Here is a 20,068-nt window from a genome sequence, read left to right as displayed (position 1 = left end):
ATCTCTGACAAAATATTGCCTAATCAGGTCTATGAAAGCAGGTCTGAAGTCACTCTAGGTTGAAGTGTGACAGAGGTGAGAGATGTACTCATGAACTTTGTGTCTCATGGGCAAGGTGAATAGATATTTCACATATAATGAATGGACTCACTATACATTATGTTAACTGACATTACGTTATACTAAGTTAAACATACGATTTTAATGTAAATATACAAATATATGTTTCATTAAACATACAGTGTCATATTATTTAATGTTATTTTCCTACTCTTTGGCTTTTAATGGGTCTGGAGAATCGCAGGCATACAGTAGCCTACTGTATATGGATCACTGTGATACTTTTATGGGGCATCTTATTCTTTTCTCATGTGCAAAAAAATAATTAGTCTAATTAAGTGTAATAATATTGCTCTTAAGATTGTGTTAAATTTGTTGCTTTATTGCTTAAATAATGTTCCTGTCTCAGATTAAAAGGCTGAAGAAGATTAATGATTCACCAAAGGGAGTCACATACATGCTGATGTAATCACGCCAACCCTTACCTCTGATCAACTTTTTTATTTGTTTAGGACCACATAAAGTCCCTCCCTTTACACAGCTGCTATAAATGTGTGAGTGCATCAGCTGAGAAGCTCAGAGAGAAAATGGCTTTTTTCGAGTCGCTGCTGCAGTTTTCCAGCACCGGTACATTACTGGGAGCTTTGCTGTTGCTTCTGGTTTTGTATTTGCTTTCTAATGGATCTAAACCTCAGAAAGAAGGGAAAGAGCCACCGGGACCCAAACCACTGCCGCTGCTGGGGAACCTGCTGACCCTTGACCTCAAGAGACCCTTTGACACCTTTTTTGAGGTGAGAACTTGACTAAAAAACATTCAAATTCTAATAGTATACGAACATTTTGAGAATTGTTTATAAATGTCTTTCTTTGTATTCTCCAGCTGTCTAAAACCTACGGGAACATATTCCAAGTGTCTCTGGGTCCCAAAAAAACGGTGGTCTTAGTTGGATACAAAACCGTCAAAGAAGCTCTTGTGAACCAGGCTGAAGAGTTCGGCGAAAGAGATATTGGACATAGTTTCAGGATAATGAATGATGAGCATGGTAGGATTCTTCTTTTTTTCTGCCTGAAATGAATGTGCAAACTGTAAATGCAAGACATTTCACAAAACAAATATGTTGCGAAAGCTTCCAGTATTCATGGCCTTTTCAGGCCAATGAAATATACTCTAATGTGTATGACTACTGAAAAAATAGATTTTCATTTGTCTCATTATAAGGTCGTTATTATTTGAGCTCATTATAAGGATTATAAGGATATTTGATTATGGGACTTTTTTGCTTAAAAATGCATGCTGTCTTTAATCAGTGAGTTATTGGTTCCCAGCAATAACTGGTGTAATTATTTTTTACTTATTTAAAGTAGCATATTAATTGATTTGCGAATAGATTATTCATTTATTAACCTGCCATAAAATGCTTTTAAAAAATCTGACATTGTAAATGTCCCAAAGGTCCAAAGTTAATCTACTCATTGCATAATCATTCTTTGCTAGATTTGCTGCAGACTCATTGTCAGATGTTTTTGTGTTGATCAGGGATCGTGTTTTCCAATGGAGAGAACTGGAAAGAGATGCGACGCTTCGCTCTCAGCAACCTGCGGGACTTTGGGATGGGCAAGAGAGGAAGTGAAGAGAAAATCATAGAAGAAATTCAGTATCTGAAAGGAGAGTTTGATAAGTTTGAAGGTACAAGCTGAGAAACACACACATGCAATCATGCTCTTAGTTTCTAAGATCCATTGAGAGATGGTTTGTTGTTTCCTCTTCACAGGGAAACCCTTCGACACGACACAGCCTGTGAACTACGCCGTGTCAAACATCATCTCATCTATCGTGTACGGCAGCAGATTTGAATACACAGACCCTCAGTTCACTGAAATGGTTGACAGAGCAAACGAAAACGTTCGGGTTGGTGGATCAATTTCTATGATGGTGAGTATAATAATTATGTTAACTAATTTTGTTCAAAGATACTACAAAACCTATTTTTTATGTTCAAAACACCCATTTTGAAAGTGCATTTCTGGATTTCTGGTCTTGTGTCCATTTCTAGCTTTACAACATATTTCCATGGTTGGGTCCGTTCCTGAAAAACAAAAGGATTGTTGTAAAAAATATTATCAAAAGTAGACAACAGATTACAAAGTTGATCAATGCGCTTCAGGAGACTCTGAATCCACAGGAACGCAGGGGATTTGTCGACTCTTTTCTCATCCAGAAAGAGAAAGAAGAGGTATGTAATATATCAATTCAATTCAAGTTTTTCAATTCAATTCAATTCAAGTTTATTTGTATGGCGCTTTTTACAATACAAATCGTTACAAAGCTACTTTACAGAAAATTATGTTTCTACAATATTTAGTAATAGCTTATAAGTGGTGACTGTCAGTTTGTGCACGTATGACAGGATTTGTAGAAAAATTTATACAAGTCGTAGTCAGCCAGATGATGAACATTATTAATATTATTAAAAATAATAATTATTATATGATTCAGTAACACTTGTAGCAATATTTGTTAGTTCTGTTGTTGATTCAGGGTTAGCATCAGTCCAGTGTTTTGTGACCTTAGGGAGCGTGATGGATTGTAACGGGGTAGAAGGCTAGTTAGGTACGCAGGAGCTAAACCATTTAGGGCCTTATAGGTAAGTAATGATAATTTGTAACTGATACGGAACTTAATAGGTAGCCAGTGCAGAGACTGTAAAATTGGCTTCATTTTGGACTACCTGTAGCTTGTTTATTGAAGAAGCAGGAAAACCACCTAGAAGTGCATTACAATAGTCCAGTCTAGAGGTCATGAATGCATGAACTAGCTTTTCTGCATCAGAAACAGACAACACGTTTCGTAGCTTGGCAATATTTCTAAGATGGAAGAATGCAGTTTTTGTAACATGGGAAATATGATTTTCAAAAGACAAGTTGCTGTCTAATATAACACCCAGAATTTTGACTGTAGAGGAAGTAACAGTACATCCATCTAGTTGCAGATTGTAATCTACAAGATTCTGTGTAATGTTTTTTGGTCCGATAATTAATATCTCTGTCTTATCCGAATTTAATTGGAGAAAATTATTGGTCATCCAATCTTTTACATTTTTAACATACTCTGTTAGCTTAGATAATTTAGAGGTTTCATCTGGTCTCGTTGAGATATATAGCTGAGTATCATCAGCATAACAGTGGAAGCTAATTCCGTATTTTCTAATAATATTACCAAGGGGCAACATGTATGTTGAAAATAGAAGGGGACCTAGGACGGATCCTTGAGGCACTCCATATTTTACTTATGATAAATGAGATGACTCCCCATTTAAGTAAACAAAATGGTAGCGATCGGACAGGTAGGATCTAAACCTGCCCTTAGAGCCTGCCCTTGAATACCTGTATAGTTTTGTAATCGATATATGAGTATGTCATGATCTATGGTGTCGAACGCTGCACTAAGATCAAGTAAAACTAGAAATGAGATGCAGCCTTGATCATATTTCAATGATCCCCTTTACTCTAGTCGTCAAAATTTTCAAGGGGCTGATGAAAATTAGCAGTTTGCACAATATCTGAATAGTTTTTTTTAGTTTATTCAAGAGATTTTAACTTAAGTAACTAAAGGGAATAGATTGTGTGTATTTCATTTGACAGAAATCCAGGAAGAAGGACTCATATTTTCATGATGAGAACCTTATGATGTCTGTGATAAATCTCTTTGTTGCTGGTACTGACACCACAGGAACAACTCTGCGCTGGGGTCTGATGCTCATGGCCAAATATCCTCATATTCAGGGTAAAAACACAGTAATGTCAAGAGTTTTCCCTCAGTGCTGAATTTATTTTTCCACAATTTATTTATTTTAGTCCAAAGGAACAATTATGTTCTGTATTTGTGTGCAGATCGAGTTCAGGAGGAGATTGACAGAGTGATCGGTGGACGTCAGCCAGTGGTGGAAGACAGAAAGAAATTACCATACACAGATGCTGTGATCCATGAAACTCAAAGACTGGCCAACATAGTACCCTTGAGTCTACCACATGTCACCAGCTGTGATGTTACCTTCAATGGATACTTCATCAAGAAGGTCCGTCAGAAGAATTAATATGTGTAAGACCTATTGAAGATACCATGTGCATCCTGAACATTAAGGTTTTGTCTTTTCTCCATTTTTTAGGGCACCACTGTAATTCCTCTGCTGATGTCAGTTTTGAAGGATCCAAGCGAATGGGAAAAACCAAACAGTTTTTACCCAGAACACTTCCTTGATGAGAAGGGCCAGTTCGTCAAAAGAGATGCTTTCATGCCCTTTTCTGCAGGTAAAGTGAAACTTTAGTATAAGATAAAAAATGCTAAAGTAAAGAAGTATCTGTTCCCATCATACATAACCAACTAACTTTCAGCAACTAGGGTTGACTTCTCCAAACTGCAAATCTGTCCAAAAGTGTATTCCAGCTCTGGAAAATTTTGCAGGTCAAATCCATTAATTTCACACAAATTTGTGAACTTTAGCCACGCTGACCAACAGAAAGCTGCTTGGTTTTAAAGTGATTTCTGTTTAAACAATTCTTTACACATCGCTATATTACTGAAAATGGTTGTGTCCCAAATGATGCACTGTACACCATGTACTTATACAATTTACTGTTATTATGCAGTAGTGTTTAAAATATATTATTTTGCCATTCATAATTGGAATCTGTGCTAAATACGTCCAAAACAACTCTATTAATATTGCTTGTCACATACACTTATAAATTACACAAATCATTTGAAACATTATATTTAATTAAAAGATTAAAGTAAAATAAAAAATTCCAATTAAAATGATATACTTGGACAAAAAAAGTCCCAAGTTCCCAGATAGCATACATACGTCTGCAAGACGTCAAGCATTATCAGGGTAGTTTGCATCACTGGATCTTACTATCTTTCTACAGTTCTACTTGCATCTGAGCACGTCACACCGGAAAGCGCCAGCTCCCTTTAGCTCTGTTCCAAAACCTAGACCGCATTTTAACCCGACAGACCATTCAGCTGCCTCTCTTTCTCTCATATACAGGACGCAGGGTTTGTCTTGGAGAGAGTTTGGCCAGGATGGAGCTCTTCCTGTTCTTCACCTCCCTTCTTCAGAGCTACCGCTTCACAACTCCACCTGGAGTATCTGGAGATGAGCTGGATCTCAAAGGAGTTGTAGGAATAACTTTGAATCCATCCCCACACAAGTTGTGTGCGATCAGACGCTCCTGAATGAAGAAAATATCAGCAGTCCTTAAAAGGTTACGGAAACCAAACATCTCATCTCGTTTCAGTATGAGTTGGATGATATCTGCACTTTTTTTCTACTCATTCTTTTGAGTAAATGTGTATATATAGGCTATATAATAAGCAAAATGTGAAAGCAACAATTTTCTGCAAACTCCAAAATAAAAGGTTGTAACAGGCCTAGGAACAAAACATTTTGAGATTATAATTTACTGAATGTTTTTCTGATTGTTTGGGGAAATAAAAGGTTGTTATAATTTGGATGCAAAATTAAATCAATAGTGACCACTTGCTATGCAAAATCATACACTTTCACAGAGCATGCGCAGACAGTGGTAATTTTGTTATGACTACTTTTGTTTTTTTATGCCATAATGATGAATTTTATACAGTCAGCATGCAGCTTTTTAGAATAAACAGAAAACAGGTTTACAAAAGAAAAACTATTTTATTTACATTATTGAAATGTTTAGTTTACTGGACTTCTTTGTTAATAATTACAACATTTTTGCATTATTTGACATCTGTCCATTAATTTATTCACAGTTATTGTGGTGTTAATTGTAGTTTACTGCTTTATCCTCACATCATACCATAAAAAAAAAAAAAAAAAAAAAAACCTTCACAAATAGGTGAGAGATGCAATCATGAACTTTGTGCCAATAGTATTTGTGTTTTTCTGATTGAGTTATTGTAAAGATTATAGTATATAAAAGATAACTACCAATAGTGTTTTGACATATCAGTATTAAAGCATAGAAGAGTTTTCATTTCAGTTCATTACACACACACAAAAAGATCTCTAACACGTTTAGAGCAGAACTCTTGAAAGAACTCTAGTTTTTGCATTCAGTTGTGCTACTTTTCCATTGTTTCTCTATGAAATCATGTGATAGATAGAGGACTTGACAGCTGTGCTTGAGTCTCGCACAAGTGCGGCTGTGGTTTTAGAAAGCTGTCGCTGCATCTGAAAACAGAGGCAGCTGACTCGTTGCCCCGCTGCCTTATCAGGCAATGACTTCTCAAGCAACATTTGCGCACAAAGTCACATCACAAAACAGATTTCTGACACGCTTGTGGTTCTGATATGATCTATGACAAAATCAAACAAGCTTTGGTGATAACCAAGTGAATATTTAATTTAATACTCATTTCTCGCTAGAGATAACATCAAAAGTGCAAAAAGTTGGTCATAAACATAAATTTACAAAACCACCAAATGCAACTTTCAGATGCTACTTTTATTTTTGTGCCCGACCATCCTGGAAAGGAACACACTGGATTGTGGGATATCAAAAGTGGTGAAGGGTAAATCTAAAATATGCTGCCTTCAAAAATTAACCCAATGAAGGAATCCTATTAGGCAGGAAGTGAAGCTAACTTTGGATTCGGAAGTGCCTTGATGCCTTGCTACCTTGGCTACCTCTCAACATTTGTTTTTTGGTTATGAGACAGGGGTCATGACATTTTCTGTTTCTGTGTTTGTTAATCATACTTTGAATGTTTGTTCATCTTATCTTGTTCTGGTGGATCGAGTAGAAAAAAGTGAAATTTAAAGAGTTGTTCGCAGATGGGGTTCAGTTGTTGTTTGCAGATTGACACACTTCGACCAGCAGGCATCATACGTGTGTGGTGTTTGAGTACTAGATCCATGGAAACTATTCGTTTGTTATCTTTCCATCTTATTGTTAATGAAAGAGCTGGCATGAACTTAAGTGTTCGAGGCAATGTCTGCAATCTCCATTTAGCCTTATTTAGCTGTGCAAAACAGTTTATTGTGCTGCTGGATGTTGTAAACTGGTATTTGTATTTAAAATCATTTTAAATTTATTAACATACTAATAAACACACTCATTTGAACTCATTTGAATTGTACTGTTTACCACAGTTTACATCAGATGTGAATCGCTGTGCTGCGGCTAATGAACTGAAGTCTTCCAAAGACACACGTCTTCTTTCCAAGAAACCTGAATTTAAAACCAGAAAATATACAGAATATAATACACTGGGTTAAATACTTCAAGTACAAGGCACAATACTATGTAAGAGTTTTCTATTTAAATACCCAAAACAGAACAGTGTTATATATTATACTGACTTGTGTACTTACATTATCGCAAATGTTTCGAAGAATGTTTAAATCCAGAGAAATAAGCAATTTTATCTTGTGACGCAGACCATGTTTCTAGTGTCATTGTGTTGCCTGCCAGTGACGTCATATCCCCATGAAATGTCCAAAAATACATTTGATTGAGTAATTTCTAGATCTGTGCTGACTTGAGCAAACTTTTTCGAGGGTGGCGAGAAATAGGCATTGTACTTTTTAGAAGAAGGCAGTGTACCAATGCTTTCAAAACAAAGTAAATGTCCTAAAAACAGTTCCTCTAAGTAGACGCACACTCACTAGCTCAGCTGTTCTGGTTTAGAGGCGCTCCGAGGTTGGCTGGTAATATGAGCAGCTCTGTGTGCTTTGAACCGTGTTCAGCTCCTCCCCTCAATGTTTTCAGCATGTTGTAACACGATGACCTAAAAACAGATTTTGTGCGAAGGCTCACGGTTGTTTTGGAAAGCTCTCTGACTATGGCTTTAGTGGAAACTCTTCTCACACATGTGTCCACCACAGGAGCTTTACTCGCTGCTGTGCTGTTGGTTTTGGTTGTTTATCTCTTCTCAATGAGCTCCAGCTCTCCAGAAGATCCTCCAGGACCCAAACCACTGCCTCTCCTGGGGAACCTGCACCTACTGGACCTCAGACAACTTCACATGAGCCTCTTCAAAGTGAGTTTCTGTCTCTTGGCTTATTTTTCTTCACAAATATTGAATATATCATTAAAAAATCCTATTGCCAGTGGATTATGGCATGAGACAAAACAAAAACTAGATGCTGAAAATTCAGGATTACATTTGAAGTTAGTAGTAAAAGAGTAGTAAAAGATTTACAAAGACATATTTGAGTCGATTACTTTAAATCTAAGGAACTTTCTGTCAGCGATTTTCCACTTTCCAAGTTCTTTGCCTGTTTTCATTCCAGCGCCACTAGAGACAGATCAATGCATGAGTAAGATAATGTGTACATTTGTTTCACAGTTGTCCAAGAAATATGGGTCGGTGTTCACAGTGCATTTTGGACCCAAGAAGTTTGTGGTTCTGGCAGGATACAAGACCGTTAAACAAGCACTCGTGAACCAGGCGGACGAATTTGGGGAAAGAGACATTACCCCCATATTCCAGGATTTCAATCAAGGATTCGGTAAAACATCAGCATGACATTGCATATTGTGCTCTAATACATCACTGTTGCAGCTTAATCATTGACTGCAATGTTTTTCTCAGTTATGTTTCATGCTTGTTAATATATAATGGATCAAAAATTTAGAAGGATAATCAGTACCCATCATCCTCTCTGGTGATTTATAAATACAAACCATGTTTCTCCGCAGGAATCCTCTTTGCTAATGGAGACAGCTGGAAGGCTATGAGAAGATTCGCTCTTTCAACTCTTCGGGACTTTGGAATGGGCAAGAAAATGAGTGAAGAGAAAATAGTGGATGAGACGCGTTATCTGCGGGAAGTGTTTGAGAAGTTTCAAGGTAGAACACTTGCTTTTATTAATGGCACACTTTTCTAAATATAAAATTACTCTACATTTCTTCTCTGCTTGCATGCGTATTGCAGGAAATCCATTTGATACGACCCAACCGGTGAATTACGCCGTCTCCAACATCATCTCAGCTATTGTTTATGGGAAACGGTTTGAGTATGAGGACCCAAAGTTTCAGAATATGGTGAACAAGGCCAAAAAGAACATCCAGATGATTGGTTCTGTTGTGATACAGGTAGTCACCAGTCATTTGTGTTTTGGTGCCATTCATTGCAGTGATGCTTCAGTAGCATTGAGCTTCATTTTATTTTTTGCAGCAGTGCATTAGAAGAACCATTTTTGGTTCCCTAAAGAACCTTTTAGTGAACAGTTCTTTAAAAGAACCTTTTATTTTCTTAGTTTGAAGATCCTTTTTTCACTATAAAGAAACATTTGTGCAATTAAATGTTTTCATGGAGCCATCTATACCAATAAAAAATCTTTATTTTTTTTTAAATTTATGTTTATATAATTTGTTATACATTTTATAGCATTTTCAGCTTTATTTGTTTCATTATTTTAAGTTTAGTGAAAGTGAAAAGTGAGAAAGTTCACTTGAAATGAGAAATGAAAATGAGAAAAGTTCTATTTTTGGTGGATAATAATAACCCTGGTCTGTGGCTGTCATGTGACATCAGTTGTTTTCATGGAACCATAAATGCCAATAAAGAACTTTAATTTTTAAGAGTGCCACGTAAGCAATTTATAAATTGAATACTGTGGCTTTGTGCTCCATTGAAACAGTGCCAGTGAAAAACCTATATATATTGCAAGTATAATATGGTGTTTAATATAAAAGGCAATAATACGGGTCCAATCAGATATGAAGATATGAGAAGATGACCAAAAATGCTGTAGGTACAGATCAGTCTCATGCTCAAGCACTGTTTGAAATAGTTTTGGCTCTGGTCTGAAACTCTGACAGATCTATTTCAAAGCTGTTGTGTGTTTCCAACTGCAGATCTATAACATGTGTCCGGCTCTTGGTCCCTGGATGAAGACGTGGAGGCTGGTGATGAAAAGTAGGGAAAGCCTGAGAAGAGAAATTAAGGAGCTGGTGTACGTCTTACAGGAGACTTTGAACCCGCTTGAGAGCAGAGGATTCATCGACTCGTTCCTCATCCACAAACAAAGCACACAGGTAAAGTATTACATGAATTTATGCCAGAAACAGCTTGAACCTTTACCACTGGTGTTTGGTTTTCAGTATTGAATCAACTGTTCATTTTTATGCACGTGTTTCATGGTACTGGATCATTAAGCCTTATACTGAGGATGAAGTGTGTGTTTGTGTTTGATGCAGGATTCTGGAGAAACCAAATCACACTTCCACGAGCAGAATCTGATCACTACCGTGTCAAACCTGTTTGCTGCTGGTACAGACACGACCGGCACGACGCTGTGCTGGGGTCTGCTGCTCATGGCCAAGTACCCTCACATACAAGGTCAGACGTCCAAACTGAGGGAGAAAAATATGCTGTTTCCATCATCACTTTCAAATTTGTCTTAAAAGCATCATAATGAGAGATCTCACTGATATGAACACTTTATATGCTGTATATGTTCTCTCACTGGTCATAGATCGAGTTCAGAAGGAGATCGACGAGATACTTGCTGGCCGTGAACCTGCATCAGAGGACAGAAAAAACTTACCATACACAGATGCTGTGATTCATGAAGTCCAGAGACTGGCTAATATTGTACCCATGAATCTCCCTCATATGACCAGCTGTGACGTTTCCTTCAATGGCTACGTCATCAAGAAGGCTGGTCCTGCTTATGTGATATTATTATGCTATTTGTTTTTGCGTTACAGCACATAGTTTATTTAAACTCATTTTTCTGGGTTTTGAAAAGTAGTTGCTAGATCAGGTTTGTGTTTTTTCTTTTTTTTTTGCCCCGAATACTTTTTAACCCAAGCAAGCACAGCTGCAGTTAGGTTACATTGCAATACAACATTTTAAAGATGTACAGATTGTATATTTGGATTACAAAAAAATAATCAGTATCAACATCTAAGAAAATATATATAGAGTTTGCATATATATCATCATTTTATACAACCAATTTAATATAACTAACATATTAATATAATAATTTAATATATATAGTTCTTTTAGAGGTATTGTCTTTTTGATTAGCCTTTTTAGAATTTCTAAATATATATTATTTTATTTATATATATATATATATATATATATATATATATATATATATATATAAATCATTTAAGAAATAAAAATGTTTTTGAAAATGCTTCTGAATTCTAGGGGACATGTGTTCTGCCGCTGCTGACGTCTGTGTTGAGGGATGAGACTGAGTGGGAGACACCAGACTCCTTTAACCCTGGACACTTTCTAGATGAGAACGGTCAGCTGAGGAAACGAGACGCCTTCATACCCTTCTCTGCAGGTGTTGTGTTTTGACTTTGACATTAGACTGAACTTAATGTGAATGGCTTGATTGTCTTTTAGTAATTTTATGGACATCATTTTTAATTTGTCCTGATCCTGAATTATTGAAAAGCAGTCATTGATCTTTCAGGCCGCAGGGCTTGTCTTGGAGAGAGTTTGGCCAGGATGGAGCTCTTCCTGTTCTTCACCTCCCTCCTTCAGCGTTTCCACTTCACTCCTCCTCCAGGAGTGTCTGAAGATGATCTGGATCTCACTCCAGTCGTGGGTTTCACTTTGAACCCTTCACCTCACAAACTGTGTGCAATCAGTAGAACCGAAAGTCAACCAAACTGATGCATCACTCACTGAAGTTCAGTTCAGTTTAATATTATCAAATCTGTCGTCTGAGAGGGTGATGATGTTTAATGTTATGTTCAGTGCATAACTTAATAACTGAAACTGAAGTTTCAACAGTGATGTGCAATGATGTTCTGAAATGAGGCAAGCCCTGACGGTTTAATTTTATAATTTTTGTTTTATGAATGCAATGTTCCAGTTATACTTAATGTTGATGCATTTTCTAAAAAAATTAGTAGGCATTGTTTTCTGTTTTGACATAAACATGTTCTCCTGGCCATTATAGTGGGCCGATTGCCAAAGCGAGGGAGACCACCCCCATATTAGGTGCTGTTTTTAAATTACAATTCATGCTAAACTTTAAAAAACAAATACTCCAAAAATGTGAAGGCTTTTAGTTGTCATTTTCCTCAAGCTGCGCTCCATTTTTCGGGATGCTCTCTTCAGGGTGCAAGTATGCTCATTATACCACGGTGTCAGACTGTTTTCTTTAACCTTCATTAAGCATAAAGGAGCAACTGTATTCAAAATGCTAGAAAAGAGAGAGTCCATAGTTTCTGTTACATCATCAAGTTGTTCTGAGGTTTTGGATATGCTAGGGAATTTGGATACATCAGGAAGATAACTTATAAAGCAGTCTTTTGTGGTAGAAGTGATGGTTCTTCCATTCTTGTAACAGGAAGTAGAATTTACAGATTTAGCTATATGAAGTTTGCACAAAACTAAATAATGATCTGAGATATCATCACTTGGCTGAATAATTTCAACACTATCAACATCAATTCCATGTGACAGTATTAAATCTAGAGTATGATTTCGACAATGAGTAGGTCCTGAAACATGTTGTCTAACACCAATAGAGTTCAGAATTTCTATAAATGCTGATCCCAATGCATCTTTTTCATTATCGACATGGATATTAAAATCACCAACTATTAAAACTTTATCTGCAGCCAGAACTAACTCGGATGTAAAATCACCAAACTCTTTAATAAAGTCTGTATGGTGCCCTGGTGGCCTGTATACAGTAGCCAGTACAAACATAACAGGGGATTTATCATTAACATTGGTTTCTCTGGATAATGTTATATGAAGCACCATTACTTCAAACGAGTTATACTTGAAGCCTGCTCTCTGAGAAATCCTGAAAATGTCATTATAAATTGAAGCAACACCACCCCCTTTACCTTTTAGACGCGGCTCATGTTTATAACAGTAATCTTGGGGGGTGGACTCATTTAAAATAATGTAATCATCAGGTTTTAGCCAAGTTTCTGTCAAACAGAGCACATCTATATTATGATCAGTTATCATATTATTTACAAAAAGTGTTTTCGTAGAAATGGATCTGATATTCAATAAGCCAAGCTTTATCATTTATTTATCCATATTGCATCTGTTTTTTATTTGTTGACATCAATTAAATTGTTAATCTTAACTTGGTTTGGACGTTTTTTGTATTTTCTAGTTCGGGGAACAGACACAGTCTCTATAGTGTGATATCTAGGTGAAACAGTCTCTATGTGCTGAGAATTAACTGACCTCTGTGACGTGAGGCAGCTAGCAGACGGTCGGTTTAGCCAGTCTGTCTGCTTCCTGACCTGGGCCCCAGTTAGTCAAGTACAAACTATAAGACTTTCTGCCATATTTCTAGACAGAAGAGTGGCACCACCTCAGGAGGGATGAAGGGCTCGTAACAAGTAGTTCCACTCACCATTGTCAAAGCTCTACCTCACTGGGTGAGATTTGATAACACTGGGAAAACATACTGTTCCGCTTAGAACAGGGACGCTGCGGAAGCCCCATCCTTCTCGAAGGAGTTTTCGGAAGCAAATACACATATAACATCCGTTTAGGATAAATTTGAGGTGTTTAAAACCCTCTTGGGAAGGCAGAAGTCTGCCAGGGAAACATGGACTCTAAGGCTATACTGTGGACTATACACATACGAGTACCGCTTAGGTCTCAATATGGAACCCAGTCTTCCACGGTTCTCACAGATTCATCATGAAGGCCTGGCACCAGACCTTCCACCACGTCCAGCTGCCTAGGGTGATGGAGGATATCAACAGGGTTTACAACAAGGACACTCTGGACCAGTTTTAGCAAAGAAGTCTTTACAACAACGCATCTGTGAAGCTCTTTTAGTGAAATTTGCTCTTTAGGAAATGCTCTTTTAGTGCTGAGGCGCATAGAGGAATTGGCCGCTTGCAACATGACAGGGGTAGTGCAGCCTGAAGTGCACAATCCACTCGACACAAGAACGACCGCCGCTGAAGCGCTATCTTGTCAACACACCAAGCTTCCGAGAGCATGAACTCGCAGTTCCCAGCAGACACATTTGAGCAGAAGGATACTAACGCTCGGCTCCAGAGCGAAAAGCTGGTATGCATTGCACCTGCTGCTTCTTATACTCACGCTGTGATCAGTGGCAGCAGATTGGTGCAATAATTGCATGCCAATGTGCATTGGCTTGTTTAGTTTACACTCAGAGTAGATTATCGAAGCAATATCCCAATTTGTCAGTCACCGACGTGATGTCGAGAGTGACCGACTGAAAGGGGAGAATCATTTTGTATATTTCTTGAAATATTGTTTTCATAAAAAACAACGTCTTTGAGTTTTAATAATACGACAATGGTTTTCACCTGAATGAGTCAGAAAGAGAAATACCTGCTTAATTCATAGGAATGTAAGACATTAAACAAGTGCAGTGCATTGGTAAGAACATTTGCGCCCTTTGCAAATGCATGTGAAACGTGTTCAACATAGAGTAGACGATGGTTAAAGAAAAATAATGCAAAATCATGCTTTTAGTGTATCATTACCCAACATTTTTTGACTTCAAATAAGAAAATGTTGACTTTGACATGTAGTAACTGGCTTTTAACCTACTTTTAGTCCTAGTTAATTTTCACCAGATCAGTTAATCAGTCCCACATATCATGTTTTCCTTTGAAAACTCAGCGCTGTGGTAATGCCATATTATTGTGTTCAATGAAGACAAGAAAAAGCCCTCCACAGAATGACTGAAAGATTGAAGTCCTGTGAAAAGCAAACGCTAAACTCACTTCGAAGAGGCTCATGTGAAGTTGATAAACAACCAAAACCAACAGCACAGCGAGTAAAGCTACTGTGGTGGAGCTGCTAGGATCCATTCATTTTTACAATGATATCTAAGTAAAACTGTTTTAATAAATCATTTAATGATGATGTGTTTAAGAAACTGAAGCGGACAAAAATTTTCAACTTGAAAGTGTTTCTTTACCTGATGTCATTTTCACCTTAAATATCCTCTATATCATTTTATATAGATTTTAATAGTATTTTTACAGGCACCAACCCTGAAATACGTAACGATGTTACAACACAATCAATTTATTTATACCTGAGTAACAACACTGAAAATACTAGTAGTCATTGGATTGAAATAAGTAAAGAGCTAGAGAGCTTTGTGTTTTGTGATTGCATGTTACACAAATTGTGTTCTTTAAAAGTAAAACGAAAGTAAATGATATATAAAATATAATTTGGTAACCTTAAGGTCACAGGTTTGAGTCTCGGTGCTGGCAGGAGTTGAAGGTGGAGGCAGTGAATAAACAGCGCTCTCTTTCACTCTCAATACTCATGACTGAAGTGCCCTTGAGCAAGGCACTGAACACCTACTTGCTCCCTGGCGCTGGATCTATAGCTGCCCACTGCTCCGGGTGTGTGTTCACGGTGTGTGTGTGTTCACTGCTCCCGGTGTGTGTTCACGGTGTGTGTGTGTGTTCACTGCTCCGGGTGTGTGTTCACGGTGTGTGTGTGTGTTCACTGATCCGGGTGTGTGTTCACTTCTCACTGCTGTGTGTGTTCACTGCTCTGGGTGTGTGTTCACGGTGTGTGTGTGTTCACTGCTCCGGGTGTGTGTTCACAGTGTGTGTGTGTGTTCACTGATCCGGGTGTGTGTTCACAGTGTGTGTGTGTGTTCACTGATCCGGGTGTGTGTACACTTTTCACTGCTGTGTGTGTTCACTGCTCTGGGTGTGTGTTCACGGTGTGTGTGTGTTCACTGCTCCGGGTGTGTGTTCACGGTGTGTGTGTGTGTTCACTGATCCGGGTGTGTGTTCACTTCTCACTGCTGTGTGTGTTCACTGCTCTGGGTGTGTGTTCACGGTGTGTGTGTGTTCACTGCTCCGGGTGTGTGTTCACTTCTCACTGCTGTGTGTGTTCACGGTGTGTGTGTGTGTTCACTTCTCACTGCTGTGTGTGTTCACGGTGTGTGTGTGTTCACTGCTTCTGGTGTGTGTTCACGGTGTGTGTGTTCACTGCTTCGGTTGTGTGTTCACGATGTGTGTGTGTGTTCATGCTGTGTGTGTGTTCACTGCTTTGGGTGTGCGTTCATGGTGTGTGTGTGTGTGTTCACTGCTCCGGGTGTGTGTTCACTGCTCTGGGTGTGTGTTCACGGTGTGTGTGTGTTCACTGCTCTGGGTGTGTGTTCACTTCTCACTGCTGTGTGTGTTCACCACTCCGGGTGTGTGTTCACGATGTGTGTGTGCTCACTGCTCCGAATAGTTTTTTTTAATTTTATTAATAGCATAGCCCTAAGTTGTATCATTCAGTGTTTGTGAATTGCTGTTGTGTTTTTTGTCTTTCAGCATCTGCTCTTCACTATAGATCTAAGATCATCTGACTGAATCAAGATGCTGCTGATCATTGAAGCTCTTCTTCTCAGGTGCATGGTGTGAAACTGTGTTCATTTTGAAAAGCTCAGGAATAATAAGTTACCTGAACTGTGCTCTGTTCAAGAAACCATCCAAGACCATAACAAAGTACTATGGTTTGCACTGAAAAAAGCGCTTTGAATTTATGTGATAAAATCATGTACACCAGTTTAGGGCCAAAAATATTATAAATATCTCTGGTGTGACACTGCAAAATCTTTTTATTATTGTATCAATTTAAACATCATTGTGTTATGTTGTTAACCTGTCGAAACCACATGTTTCTTGTTGTTCTTGGATGCTGCTTGTTTTCTTTTATTGAACTGCAGCATTTGTCTGATTGTAAAGTTAGGTTCACAGTTAAGCTTTTTCAGTTCAGGTTCAACTTTTGTCAACCAAAGAAATATCTCAAAACATCTCATTTTCTTATAATTCTCGGTGGAATACATTTTGTGATTGCATGTTACACAATTTACGCAAATTGTGTTCTTTAAAAATAAAATGAAAGTCAATTATATATAAAATAAATTTAGTAAAAATAATAATATTCATAAATAAGATACACTGATCAGGTATAACATTATGATCACAGACAGGTGAGATGAATAACATGGTTTATCTTTTCATCATGACACCCGTTAGTGGGTGAGATATATAAGGCAGCATGTGAACAAAGTTGTCCTTTAAGATGATGTGTAAAAAGAAGGAAAATTATTTGACAAGGGCCAAATTGTGATTTGTTAAGAGGGTTAAGGTATGACATAAAGACATCTGAAACCTTTTGTTACCTTTTGTGAATTAATGATTTTCTTTAAGTCTCATTTGTAGTGATATTTCAAAGGTTATCACTTTAGGATTAGGCAAAGCCAAAACAACAAGCAAAAGTATCACTAACTAGACAACTGGATCAGAGCATCTCCAAAAACTGCAGCTCTTGTGGGGTATTTCCAATCTGCAGAGGAATGGTTTGAGAAGCACAACAATGAGTCTGAGGTGTTGACTTGGCCTCCAAATTCCCCAGATCTCAATCCGCTCAAGTATCTCTGGGATGTGCTGAACCATCGAGTCCGATCATGGAGGCCCCCCCTCGCAACTTACAGGACCTAAAGGATCTGCTCCATACATCTTGGTGGCAGATAAAACAGCACACCGCCACACAGTGGCAAGACTGTGACAACGGCCATCTTTAAACCTCTCTCACTGTACCACATACGACCACCGATTAGGAGTCACGATCACAGACATTGCCACGATTGTTTCATGATGCCAATCTTTTGTCTGGGACAGCCGGAAATCGTGCAGTGTGCATCTGGCTTTGTATCGGGCATCTGTGGGTGTCTTTGAGTTTCTATGCGTTTAACTATATGAACACACCTGCTAACTAGGGTGATTAAACACGGTTTAATCTGTCAAATGATGTGCCATAGACCTTGGATCAGGTTAAATTCATATCAGGTTCAAAGATGCAAGTTGTATTTGTAGTAAAACCAAACCACAATAATGGCAATTGTAACTGTAGTATGGATAGTAATAGCACAGTAAGCCAAACTTACAGTAAGTAATCTGATTGCTGAGTATTGCTTTTGTGTTGAAAATTAAATCAACAAGATATGTGAATCATTTGAAAGTGGCTGCTGTAATTGCAGCTGACCACTAGATGTCATTGGTGGGATTTGTCTTTGAAGCTTTGAATCTTTTTATTTGGTACAATCAAGGAAAAGCCTTAAAAGCTTCACAAGACTTCATCTGCTCACCCAAACACAACCATGGAAGCCTATTAACTTAAACAGCACAGTGGTTTCTGTTATTGGGTCGAATTGAGGTCAGATCATATTCACACCTTAAACAAACCGTACCACAGTATTTTTACCCAAAATGAGATGATGTGAGCATGGAGCAGGGTAACCCTAACACTAATTCTCATGTACTTTAATGTCTGTTTTACAAGTGAGACACAGGAAATCTCTTATATGGATAAATGCATCAGATATCACTACAGCTTGATAACATGCTGATAGAGATGCTCTGACTGATGAAATGTGGAAGACAATAAACACTTAATTGCAATACAACACTAACTGACATTAAAGGGTTAGTTCACCCAAAAATGAAAATTATGTCATGGGGGGGGGGGGGGGGGGGGGTGAAATGCTATTTCATGCATACTGAGTTTTTTACACTGTTAAAGAGTTGGATTCCCATTTTGGTTGCCAGGGCAAGACAACCCTGCACAGATTACCAGAAAAAAAACAGCATTAAGGGACCAGTGGATGGAGTTTATTTTTACAGAGCATCAGCTGAGTTGTGCAAGTGTTTTTGTTTGTTCCCTGCATTTCGAAGATGCTTGTTTTACAAACAAGGCCCAGGTTGACGCTGGATTTGCGTATCGTTTATTTCTTAAGGATGATGCAATCCCAACGAAAAAGGGTCACGATCGTGTGTTGGAGCCACATGCGGTGAGTAAAACTGCTTCAAATATCTGTTGTTAACTTAGCTATCAGCGTGTAAGCACATCAAGTAAACAACATGCGATGTTGTCATCAAACTGCACTTTCCACATGTACACCTTAAAAAAAAAAAAAAAAGACGACATAAAGTGGAACTTAGTCATTTTCCAAAATACAGTTTCAATACATTCCACATAGAGACGTCGTTGCTGATGCTGCTCTTGTTAAATTTCAGCCTCGGGATCTGATTCTGGATCATAAATAAACGGCTGAATCTGACTGTTAGCCATGGTTTGTTCTGGATGTTTTTTTCCTCACAGTAATGTCACAGCTCCCAGACGCGCTCAACGCAAAAGCTTACTCACGCTCGTGATTCTTTAGCTCCGCCCACACATCACGCCTCCAGCCGGTCGTGTTTTTCCCGGAGAAATCGGTACAGACTATCTTTCTCTTATGAATATAATAAAACTAAAGACTTTTTGGAGTTATGAAGGATGCAGTACTACTCTATAGGTACTCAAGATTAACAGGATATTGAGTGAAAACGAGCATTCCCCCCCCATCCCCCCCCCCCCCTTTAATAACTCACCCTCATGTCGTTCCAAACCAGTGAGACCTCCGTTTATCTTCGGAACACAGTTTAAGATATTTTAGATTTAGTCCGAGAGCTCTCAGTCCCTCCATTGAAGCTGTGTTAACGGTCTACTGTCCATGTCCAGAAAGGTAAGAAAAACATCATCAAAGTAGTCCATGTGACATCAGAGGGTCAGTTATAATATTTTGAAACATCGAAAATACATTTTGGTCCAAAAATAACAAAAACTATGACTTTATTCAGCATTGTCTTCTCTTCCGTGTCTATTGTGAGACTGTTCAAAACAAAGCAGTTTGTGATTTCCGTTTCGCGAACTAATCATTCAATGTAACCGGATCTTTTTGAACCAGTTCACCAAATCGAACTGAATCGTTTTAAACGGTTTGCATCTCTAATACGCATGAATCCACAAATGACTTAAGCTGTTAACTTTTTTAATGTGGCTGACACTCCCTCTGAGTTCAAACAAACCAATATCCTGGAGTAATTCATGCACTCAAACAGTACCCTGACTGAATTGCTGTGAAGAGAGAACTGAAGATGAACACCGAGCTGAGCCAGATAACAAACAGACTGACTAAATCTAAAATATCTTAAACTGTGTTCTGAAGATGAACGG

At 38.1% G+C, this 20,068-nt stretch overlaps 2 protein-coding genes and 1 long non-coding RNA gene across 4 annotated transcripts; 2 read left to right on the top strand and 1 right to left on the bottom strand.

Moving 5' to 3' along the window:
* The first annotated feature begins 632 nt into the window (after nt 1-632).
* Nucleotides 633-5,664, top strand: LOC127953241 (cytochrome P450 2K1-like). The gene is made up of 9 exons (XM_052552246.1): nt 633-851; nt 941-1,103; nt 1,598-1,747; nt 1,833-1,993; nt 2,115-2,294; nt 3,703-3,844; nt 3,952-4,136; nt 4,227-4,368; nt 5,112-5,664. The coding sequence occupies exons 1-9, from the start codon at nt 648-650 to the stop codon at nt 5,297-5,299; spliced, it is 1,515 nt and encodes a 504-aa protein (XP_052408206.1). The 5' UTR covers nt 633-647; the 3' UTR covers nt 5,300-5,664.
* A 181-nt stretch (nt 5,665-5,845) lies between these two features.
* Nucleotides 5,846-7,744, bottom strand: LOC127953242 (uncharacterized). The gene is made up of 2 exons (XR_008153124.1): nt 7,425-7,744; nt 5,846-7,281 (listed from the first exon to the last, which is right to left on the bottom strand). It is a non-coding gene; the product is annotated as an uncharacterized LOC127953242 (long non-coding RNA).
* Nucleotides 7,745-7,809: 65 nt separating this feature from the next.
* On the top strand, nt 7,810-13,142 carry LOC127953239 (cytochrome P450 2K1-like). Of its 2 annotated transcripts, none has more exons than XM_052552243.1 (9): nt 7,810-8,092; nt 8,402-8,564; nt 8,755-8,904; nt 8,990-9,150; nt 9,916-10,095; nt 10,258-10,399; nt 10,536-10,720; nt 11,225-11,366; nt 11,499-13,142. In XM_052552243.1, the coding sequence occupies exons 1-9, from the start codon at nt 7,895-7,897 to the stop codon at nt 11,699-11,701; spliced, it is 1,524 nt and encodes a 507-aa protein (XP_052408203.1). In that variant the 5' UTR covers nt 7,810-7,894; the 3' UTR covers nt 11,702-13,142. The 2 variants fall into 2 exon arrangements, with proteins under 2 accessions (XP_052408203.1, XP_052408202.1); XM_052552242.1 differs by having other exon boundaries at nt 7,822-8,092; nt 11,484-13,142.
* The last annotated feature ends 6,926 nt before the right edge of the window (nt 13,143-20,068 follow it).

The sequence above is a fragment of the Carassius gibelio genome, chromosome B3 (genome assembly GCF_023724105.1).
Source record: "Carassius gibelio isolate Cgi1373 ecotype wild population from Czech Republic chromosome B3, carGib1.2-hapl.c, whole genome shotgun sequence".
NCBI lineage: Eukaryota > Metazoa > Chordata > Actinopteri > Cypriniformes > Cyprinidae > Carassius > Carassius gibelio.
The sequence above is the reverse complement of the archived record's forward strand: the minus strand, read 5'-3'. Positions and strand labels throughout refer to the sequence as shown.